At 52.2% G+C, this 10,756-nt stretch overlaps 1 protein-coding gene across 1 annotated transcript in view; it reads right to left on the reverse strand.

The window, feature by feature from the left end:
* The window catches only part of POLE (DNA polymerase epsilon, catalytic subunit), a 61,025-nt gene that overhangs the window by 5,254 nt on the left and 45,015 nt on the right, over positions 1 to 10,756 (reverse strand). The window contains 4 exon segments of the mRNA XM_017895682.1: positions 4,040 to 4,233; positions 4,360 to 4,491; positions 8,209 to 8,401; positions 9,909 to 10,041. Of these exon segments, the coding sequence (XP_017751171.1) occupies positions 4,040 to 4,233; positions 4,360 to 4,491; positions 8,209 to 8,401; positions 9,909 to 10,041 (652 nt within the window).

Here is a 10,756-nt window from a genome sequence, read left to right on the forward strand (position 1 = left end):
TCACTGCAAGCTCCGCCTCCCAGATTTACGCCATTCTCCTGCCTCAGCCTCCCGAGTAGTTGGGACTACAGGCGCCCGACACCTCGCCCGGCTAGTTTTTTTTTTGTATTTTTTAGTAGAGACGGGGTTTCACCGTGTTAGCCAGGATGGTCTCGATCTCCTGACCTCGTGATCCGCCCGTCTCGGCCTCCCAAAGTGCTGGGATTACAGGCTTGAGCCACCGCGCCCGGCCCTCTTTATCTGTTAAATTTTGTCCTGAGATTGCAGAAATTCAGTCACACCTTCAGGCTCCACTTCTAGTTCCCTTGCTGTTTCAACATCTGCCGTCATGTCTCCCACAAAAGTCTTGAATCCTTCAAAGTCAACCATGAGGGTCAGAATCAACTTCTTACACACTACTGTTGATATTTTGACCCCTTCTCCCATGAATCACCAATGTTCTTAATGGCATCCGGAATGGCGAATCCTTTCCAGGTTTTCCATTTACTTTGCCCAGTTCCATCAGGGGAATCACTAGCTATAGCCTCATAAAATGTATTTTTTGGTAATAAACCTTGAAAGTCGAAATTGCTCCTTGATCCACAGGCTGCAGAAGGGATGTTGTGTCCGCAGGCATGAAAGCAACATTAATCTCCTTGTAAGTCTCCATGAGAGCTCTCGGGTGACCAGGTCAACTGTCAATAAGCAGTACTGTTTTGGAAGGAATCTTCTTCTGAGCTGCAGGCAGTGGCCTTAAAAGACTGAATGAGGACTGGCTTCGACTTAAAAGTCACCAGCTGCATCTGCCACTAACAAGAATCAGCCTGTCCTCTGAAGCTAGGCTCTGAGGCCTCCTCTCTAGCTATGAAAGTCCTAGAAGGCATCTTCTTCCAATAGAAGGCTGTTTTGTCTACACTGAAAATATGCTGTTAGTGTAGCCACCTTCGCCAATGATCCCAGATGCATCTCCTGGAGAACTCGCTGCAGTCTCTCCACCCGCACACACCTGCTGCCTCATTTGCCTTTATGTTACCAGGACGGCTTCTTTCCCTCAACCCCATGAACCAACCTCTGTCAGCTTCAAGCTTTCCTTCTACAGCCTCCTCACCTCTCAGCCTTCATGGAACTGAACAGTGAGAGCCTTGCTCTGGATGAGGCTCTGGCTTGAGGGGACGTTGTATCTGGTTTGATCTATTCAGACTAAACTTTCTCCATATCAGCAACAGGCTGTTTCACTTCTTTATCATTCATGTGTTCACTGGAGAAGCACTTGTAATTTCCTTCAAGAACCTTTCTTTTGCAGTTGAGTTGGCTAACTGGTGTGAGTGGCCTAGCTTTCAGCCTATCTCGACTTTTGACACGCCTTCCTCACTAAGTTTAGTCATTTCTAGCTTTTTATGTAAAGTGAGAGACGTGGGACTCTTCCTTTCACTTGAACACTTAGAGGCCATTGTAGGGTTATTAACTTACCTAATTTCAATAGTGTTGTGTCACTGTGATTGGGGAGGTCCAAGGAGAAAGGGAGAGATGGCAGAATGGCCAGTGAGTGGGGCAGTCAGGACACGGACAACACTGATTAAGTTCACTGTCTTCTATGCACACGGTTCACAGCGCCCCAAAACAATCGCCATAGAAGCATCAAAGGCTGCCATGGCTGATACAGTAATAGTGGAAAAGTCTAGCACAGACACAGTGGGCACATGCTGTTGGAAAGACGAGACGTGCTCAACACAAGATTCCCACAAACCTTCCATTTGTAAAATACACGTAACTGCTTTGAAGCACACCAAGACAGGATACGCCTGCAATCAGATATCCCATGCAGAAATATGGACTTGGATCTACCGCATGCACACTGTATAAAAATTAACTCAAATGGATCAGACAAATGTAAAAACCTAAAACTTCACCAAAGAGGACAGACACAGGGACAGCAAGGAGGCCCATTAAAAAATGCCCCACAGCCGGGCACAGTGGCTCACGCCTGTAATCCCAGTACTTTGGGAGGCTGAAGCAGGTGGATCACTTGAGGTCAGGAGTTTGAGACCAGCTTGGCCAACATGGTGAAACCCCCTCTCTACTAAAAATACAAAAAATTGGCGGGCTGTAGTGGCAGGCGCCTATAGTCCCAGCTAACCTGGAGGCGGAGGTTGCAGTGAGCTGAGATCATGCCATTGCACCCCAGCCTGGGCAATGAGAGTGAATCTGCGTCTCAAAAAAAAAGCCCCACATTATTAGATGCCAGGGAAATGCAAATCAGAAACACAATGTGATACCACTACACACCTACTGGAATCACTGCAATTTAAAAATGCAATAATACCAAGTCCTGGTGAGGATGTGGACTGCAACTCTTGCCACACACTGCTGATGAGACCCTGACACAGTCAGAAGAGTTTGGCAGTTTCTTATCAACTTAAACAAACACTTAAAAAATGACCCAGCCCATCCTGGCTAACACGGTGAAACCCCGTCTCTACTAAAAAATACAAAAAACTAGCCGGGCGAGGTGGCGGCGCCTGTAGTCCCAGCTACTTGGGAGGCTGAGGCAGGAGAATGGTGTGAACCCGGGAGGCGGAGCTTGCAGTGAGCTGAGATCCGGCCACTGCACTCCAGCCTGGGCCACAGAGCGAGCCCCGTCCAAAAAAAAAAAAAAAAAAAAAAAAAAAAAGACCCAGCAATGCCCCTCCTGGGTTTTTAACCTCAGAGAACTGAAATTTATGTTCACACAAAAACCTCCACCTACAGAATGTTTGCAGCAGCTTTGTTACTCATCACCCCAAAGTGGAAGCAACGCAAATGTCCTTCCACCAGTGAATGAAAAGCAAGCTGTGGTTCCCCACACAACGGACACGACTCGCAGCAGAAAGGAAGGGCTCTGATGCACACGAGAGTGTGGATGAACCAACCGCAAGTGTGCTTTGCTAAGAAGCCAGATCCAAAATGCTGCGCAGTATGCCTCTACTTATGTGACGCTCTGGAAGAGAAAACAAACACAGGGATGGAGGACACACTAGTGGCTAGAGGGGTGTCAGGCGAGGAGGGCAGCGTGGGAAATGTTGTCGGGTGGTGACTATCCTGTATCCTGCTGATGGTGGCGCAATTCCATTCATCTAGGAAAAATCACACAACTGCACGCCACAGAGTACATTTTACTGTATGTAAATTATACCTCAATAAAAATGAATTTAAAGCATGTAAAAGTCAACAAAGGAATTAAAATGGTCAGCTAAAAACACTTCTTCACCACAACTAGACCTTGAGGCCGTCACGTGATCTCCAGCGTAACCTTAGCCGTGTGTGAGATGCAGTTTGCTGGGAAGGCTGAGTGAGGAAATGGGCAGTGAAGCGCTCTGCTCTTTAAGGGCTGACACCCGTGGTCGTTATCTGGTAACATTATCCCTCTTGGACTCAGCCTGCCTTTCCCAGAAAGGCCTCAGCATCTGAGCAAGCTCTCATCTCATAAGCTCTGGGTCCTGATCCAGCCTACTGGTCTCCGGTGACCCATCCTCCCAGTCGGTGGTATTGGGTGCTCGGCTGTGCCTTCACCAACACACCAAGCTCATCCCCAGGTCCTTTGCATCCTCCCTCCTCCTGCACCTGGTCCCAGCGTCCCTTACAGGCACCGTCCCCACAGCACCTGCGCCTCTGAATGGCCCTCTCCCTTCTCGGGTCAGCTGGCAGCAGGCAGGCCCCATGTGGCAAGGCCTTTCCTGTCCTGCTCACACCTGAGCGCAGAAGCCTCAACTGTGGCTGCATGTGACAGGGACATGATAAATGTTGGTGGAATGAACAAGTAACTTACACCTGCTCCTCACCTTGCAAACACTGGCACCCTGACCCTACACGGGTAGGTACCTCCCCCTTGCACACGTGGAAGCCTCATCCTGCATTCATTAACATCCTTCCCATGCACAGGTATGCCGGTGTCCTTACCTCGCACACATACTCTAGCACGTTCACGGTGCGCGCGTTACAGCCTCGCCTTGCACACATTAACATTCTTGCCTTAGGCGTGTATGTTGGTGTCCTCTCCTCACAAGCACACTGGCACCCTCACCTTGCACACGTATTTGATGAACTCCAGAGCAGGGTTATTGAGCAGCAAGTGGGAACCAGGGAGGACAGGAAACATCTCTGAGAGCTCAGTGGAGTTTCGAGAGCCTGTGACTTTCTTCTGAATCTTCTGAGTGATGGTGAAGAAGTTCTGAGTGAGTTCATTTGCGACATAATCCTGAGAGAAGGTGATCATTCCTGGAAGTATGACGATGCTGAAGGAGGGATCTGGGACCCATCTGGCACCGGGGACCACCCATGGCACACAGAGGGGTTAGGTAACTGGCACAAGGCAGTGGCCTCGAGAGACAAAAGACTGCTCACCGGGAAGGGCTCCAGCCGCCCCCTCGGCCTCCTGGGAGAGCTGGCTGGCCCCCCTCCTCCTCACGGGGGTGCTCCCTGGAGCACTGCGCCTCAGCCCGTCTTTCATGCAGTGGTACACGGCCACAATGTACGCTGTGGAGAGGCACATACACCACCAGCCCTGAGTCAGGCTGTTGCGAACACCCTAGAATCTGAGGGGACCCATGGCTGGTCAGATCGCCTCACAGATAAGGCTAAAATGTCATTGCTAATAATTTTATTTGCGGCCTTTAGATGAGCTAAAAGTCAATTAGATAAGTGAGAAGTGGAAATGAGAAGGAACACTAGCTGACACTCGAGTTCATTATCAGAGAGAAAACTGTACAAATGAGGCCATGCACACTAACCCTCTCAGTGGGTAGTATGTGAAAAACAGGGCCCCTGGTGTCAGCAAGCTTCTCCAAAAACTACTCCGGGCCTGTCACCCAGCACTTACCTTTTTTTTTTTTTGAGACAGAGTTTCACTCTTGTTGCCCAGACTGGAGTGCGATGGCACAATCTCGGCTCACTGCAACCTCCGCCTCCTGGGTTCAAGCGATTCTACTGCCTCAGCTTCCTAAATAGCTGGGATTACAGGTGTGTACCACCACACCCGGGTACTTTTTGTGTTTTTAGTAGAGATGGGGTTTTACCATGTTAGCCAGGCTGGTCTCAAACTCTTGCCCTCACGTGATCCACCCGCCTCAGCCTCCCAGTGTTGGGATTACAGGCGTGAGCCACTGCGCGTGGCCGACCCAGCACTTTTCAAGAGACTTAGAAAGTTGCAAGAGAGAACTGAGAAAGTTAAAGACTCAAGGACAAGTAGACAAAAATATAAAATGATCATCAATGAAGGTCTCTGTGACTGCATCCGCCTGCGTGCTCAGCACACCCTGCTGTTTTAACTGAGAGGGTCTTTAACTTCGGGCTCTGAACTACAAACAGTGCTTCCTCGACACACTTCGTCTGCACACTAACCTGCATAGCTTGATTTGCAAACTCTAAGCCTACAGACCCAAACCAAGGCACAAGAACTTCCCCACCAGAGAGGAAGGCCTCACAGACCAGCCAGGGGGCAGCTGACCTGACCCAGGGGTTTATCTTCAGCTACCAAACATGCACCCACACCAATGTTCCCTGGGAATGTACGTGACTGAGTTACTGAGTCAGATGGCAGGAGCAGAGCTAGGAAACCCCTCAATGACACGGCCAGAGGCAGCCGCTCCCCATGGAGTTTCCTGAGAGAGCGAGGGCTGGAGGGAAGACAGTCACCCCTCTCCGGGTCCTCCAGTGGAACATGCCTGGAGACGGGAGAGGAGGCTCCTTGGCTCACAAAGTCCCAACTGCTGGGCACGCTCCGCCCGATCCGATTTTTCCACTGTCNGCCTTTCCCAGAAAGGCCTCAGCATCTGAGCAAGCTCTCATCTCATAAGCTCTGGGTCCTGATCCAGCCTACTGGTCTCCGGTGACCCATCCTCCCAGTCGGTGGTATTGGGTGCTCGGCTGTGCCTTCACCAACACACCAAGCTCATCCCCCAGGTCCTTTGCATCCTCCCTCCTCCTGCACCTGGTCCCAGCGTCCCTTACAGGCACCGTCCCCACAGCACCTGCGCCTCTGAATGGCCCTCTCCCTTCTCGGGTCAGCTGGCAGCAGGCAGGCCCCATGTGGCAAGGCCTTTCCTGTCCTGCTCACACCTGAGCGCAGAAGCCTCAACTGTGGCTGCATGTGACAGGGACATGATAAATGTTGGTGGAATGAACAAGTAACTTACACCTGCTCCTCACCTTGCACACACTGGCACCCTGACCCTACACGGGTAGGTACCTCCCCCTTGCACACGTGGAAGCCTCATCCTGCATTCATTAACATCCTTCCCATGCACAGGTATGCCGGTGTCCTTACCTCGCACACATACTCTAGCACGTTCACGGTGCGCGCGTTACAGCCTCGCCTTGCACACATTAACATTCTTGCCTTAGGCGTGTATGTTGGTGTCCTCTCCTCACAAGCACACTGGCACCCTCACCTTGCACACGTATTTGATGAACTCCAGAGCAGGGTTATTGAGCAGCAAGTGGGAACCAGGGAGGACAGGAAACATCTCTGAGAGCTCAGTGGAGTTTCGAGAGCCTGTGACTTTCTTCTGAATCTTCTGAGTGATGGTGAAGAAGTTCTGAGTGAGTTCATTTGCGACATAATCCTGAGAGAAGGTGATCATTCCTGGAAGTATGACGATGCTGAAGGAGGGATCTGGGACCCATCTGGCACCGGGGACCACCCATGGCACACAGAGGGGTTAGGTAACTGGCACAAGGCAGTGGCCTCGAGAGACAAAAGACTGCTCACCGGGAAGGGCTCCAGCCGCCCCTCGGCCTCCTGGGAGAGCTGGCTGGCCCCCCTCCTCCTCACGGGGTGCTCCCTGGAGCACTGCGCCTCAGCCCGTCTTTCATGCAGTGGTACACGGCCACAATGTACGCTGTGGAGAGGCACATACACCACCAGCCCTGAGTCAGGCTGTTGCGAACACCCTAGAATCTGAGGGGACCCATGGCTGGTCAGATCGCCTCACAGATAAGGCTAAAATGTCATTGCTAATAATTTTATTTGCGGCCTTTAGATGAGCTAAAAGTCAATTAGATAAGTGAGAAGTGGAAATGAGAAGGAACACTAGCTGACACTCGAGTTCATTATCAGAGAGAAAACTGTACAAATGAGGCCATGCACACTAACCCTCTCAGTGGGTAGTATGTGAAAACAGGGCCCCTGGTGTCAGCAAGCTTCTCCAAAACTACTCCGGGCCTGTCACCCAGCACTTACCTTTTTTTTTTTTTGAGACAGAGTTTCACTCTTGTTGCCCAGACTGGAGTGCGATGGCACAATCTCGGCTCACTGCAACCTCCGCCTCCTGGGTTCAAGCGATTCTACTGCCTCAGCTTCCTAAATAGCTGGGATTACAGGTGTGTACCACCACACCCGGGTACTTTTGTGTTTTAGTAGAGATGGGGTTTTACCATGTTAGCCAGGCTGGTCTCAAACTCTTGCCCTCACGTGATCCACCCGCCTCAGCCTCCCAGTGTTGGGATTACAGGCGTGAGCCACTGCGCGTGGCCGACCCAGCACTTTTCAAGAGACTTAGAAAGTTGCAAGAGAGAACTGAGAAAGTTAAAGACTCAAGGACAAGTAGACAAAATATAAAATGATCATCAATGAAGGTCTCTGTGACTGCATCCGCCTGCGTGCTCAGCACACCCTGCTGTTTTAACTGAGAGGGTCTTTAACTTCGGGCTCTGAACTACAAACAGTGCTTCCTCGACACACTTCGTCTGCACACTAACCTGCATAGCTTGATTTGCAAACTCTAAGCCTACAGACCCAAACCAAGGCACAAGAACTTCCCCACCAGAGAGGAAGGCCTCACAGACCAGCCAGGGGCAGCTGACCTGACCCAGGGGTTTATCTTCAGCTACCAAACATGCACCCACACCAATGTTCCCTGGGAATGTACGTGACTGAGTTACTGAGTCAGATGGCAGGAGCAGAGCTAGGAAACCCCTCAATGACACGGCCAGAGGCAGCCGCTCCCCATGGAGTTTCCTGAGAGAGCGAGGGCTGGAGGGAAGACAGTCACCCCTCTCCGGGTCCTCCAGTGGAACATGCCTGGAGACGGGAGAGGAGGCTCCTTGGCTCACAAAGTCCCAACTGCTGGGCACGCTCCGCCCGATCCGATTTTTCCACTGTCTCCCTTCTTGCGATCCCATGGCACAGGAGCCACATCTACTAACCCTGAGTCCCTCTGGTGGAGGCTGTGCAGACCTGGGCTCTGGGCTCACCTGAAACAATCATGAGGAAGTAGCTCTGGCAGGAGGCTGCCTGTGGCAAAAACTGCAAAATGTTCCAGTTGTTTTCCAGTGAATCTTCCACGCTGGATTCCTCCGCATCTTCCTCCTCCTCCCCATTTCTTTCCTCCTCATTGTCCTCATTTTCCTGCTCATCCTCTGCTCCCTGCGCTTTCTGTGAGTCTTGCTGTAACACAGAGACAAGGCGGCTGTGTTTGTACCATCGCGGCCTCGTAGAGGGGTAGGATGCCACCGTGAAGGCTCCTCCAACCTGTGTCCATCTGCCCCATTTGACTAGAGGCCTTCCCCATAGTCACTGTGTCTCCGGGAGCCTGTGTGAATCCCACAGGGTGGCTCCCAGTACAGAGCGCTTTGTGGGAAGTGCCTGGTGCACAGAAGTGCTCATGACCTGGGACTGCGAGCTTCACTCTGCTCTTTCAGGGTTCACTTTAATTATTGAACTTTCACCCCTCAAGGACGAAAGAACCAGTCAGAGATTCCCAGTGACTGTTCTCTCCTGAGTCCATGACTCTCCTGGGACAGCACGACCCCATCACAGACCCAGCCTCACGTGCAGCCTGCGTTCATGCCACGGCACCATCCATGTCTGTGTAGACACTGCCACCCACTGCCACCTGCCCTGACCATACGCTGATCCCCTCCTCAGAGCTGTCTATACCACCTGCGTTTCTACCCTCCCATCTTCTTCTGAATCCCTTTAATCAGGGTTTGTCCCCCAACCCCAACCGGAATTGCTCTCATCCAGGTATCCTGGGCAGCCTTGGCTTCATCCTGCCAGCTCTCAGAACTGTCTGCCTCCTTACAGAAGGGCTTTCCCTCTGACATCTGAGCCCCGGCCCCCGTCCCCATAGCTTCCTCTCAGTCCTCTGTAAGGATCCCCGTGGAGGACACAGGCCTCCTCTCAACACACCCAGCCACTCTCTGGCCACTCCTGCACCAGCTAACCACCCACGTCTCAACCTTGCAAATGCCATGAGTCCCAACCAGACGTGACCCCTTCCCCACACTGCTCCTGACAGCCACCTCCACTCACCCATAGCCTGGCCCACACCTGGGCATTTGCCCACATCCGATCTGCTGGTCCCTTGGCTCTACTTCAAAGCCCACCCAGGCCATTCTCACCAACCTTGCTGCCCAGCATCTCCCTGGCACGGGCACTAACTGGCTTTACCTGCCTGTGCCCTCCGATGGTGGGTTATCCACATGGGACCAAGAAAGCCCCAACATCGCCCACACAGAACCTCCCATCCCCATGAAAGCCAAGGCCCTGCCCTGCCATGCCCAAGTTGCCTGGCCTGGCCCGCTCTCTGCCTGCATCTGCAGTCACTGCTCCAGTGACCTGTGCTTTGCCTCCTTGGTGTCCTCACTGGAGGTGCCTGATGCACACGCGACTCCAGCGCGCTTCATCAGCTCTGGGATTCCTTGTCGCCACCTCACGGGCCTCCACCTCCCTGTGGCCCATGGCAAGCCCTGCCCTCACCAGGGCCGACGCCACACTCCACACTGATGTGCTTGTCTGCACATGGGGCCTCCCCATGTTCATGAGGGCAGGATGCGGTTGCAGTGTCTGCTGCCACACAGCCAGGCCTGCCGGGGCCCTGAGCACTCAGCACTTGCTGCAGGAAGGAACGCGGCCCCCAAAGCTGGCTCGTGCCACACTGCAGCTCTCTTACCAGTCCACAGTGAACACGAGATGAAACTTTTCCTTTGATTCCGCCATAGTTAGATGGATCCATCCAGAGAAGAAATTCCCAGCATCGAGAAAAAGAAATTGTCAAAGAATGGAAGATCTCCTTAGCATGGATGCTGTAGAGGAAGCATTGAAGACACTGCTTAAATGAAATCCACCTTGTTCTCAACTTTCCTTTTCTTCCTCTTGTATCTATCTGTACCCTCCACTTACTTAACATTGAATCTGAAAGTTCATTCAGATCACATCATACCTCAGGCTTCCTAGGGAAACGCGGTAAAAGTAAAACTAAGGAGGTCCACCAGGCCCCTGGGAGCTGGCACCACAGAGAGCTGGGTGCCTCCTCGTGCTGGGGACAGCCCACAAGGCGTTCTGCCTCTGCTCCCGGCCTCAGGTGACCTGCAGCTTCAGGTAACCAACCACAGTGCTTCCCACTGCCAAGTTCTTCTAAGCTATCGTCATCCTTGTCACTCCTCAGTTAAGCCTCACTAGGGCTGACCCACTCCTCTACAAGTTAGATCCATTTAAGGAAAAAGAACCGGCCAGGCACAGTGGCTCATGCCTGTAATCCTAGCACTTTGGGAGGCTGAAGCAGGAGGATCGCCTGATCTCAGGAGTTCAAGACCATCCAGGCAACATGGCAAAACCCTGTCTCTATAAAAAAATGCAAAAATTGGCTGGGCATGCTGGCATGCACCTCTAGTCCCATCTACTTAGTGGGCTGAGGTGGGCAGACAGCTTGAGCCCAGAAGTTGAGGCTGCAGTGAGCCATGATTGCACCACTGCACTCCAGCCTGGGTGACAGAGCAAGACCCCATCTTTTTTTTTTTT

The sequence above is a fragment of the Rhinopithecus bieti genome, unplaced genomic scaffold, assembly GCF_001698545.2.
Source record: "Rhinopithecus bieti isolate Rb0 unplaced genomic scaffold, ASM169854v2 scaffold_27038, whole genome shotgun sequence".
Classification (NCBI taxonomy): domain Eukaryota; kingdom Metazoa; phylum Chordata; class Mammalia; order Primates; family Cercopithecidae; genus Rhinopithecus; species Rhinopithecus bieti.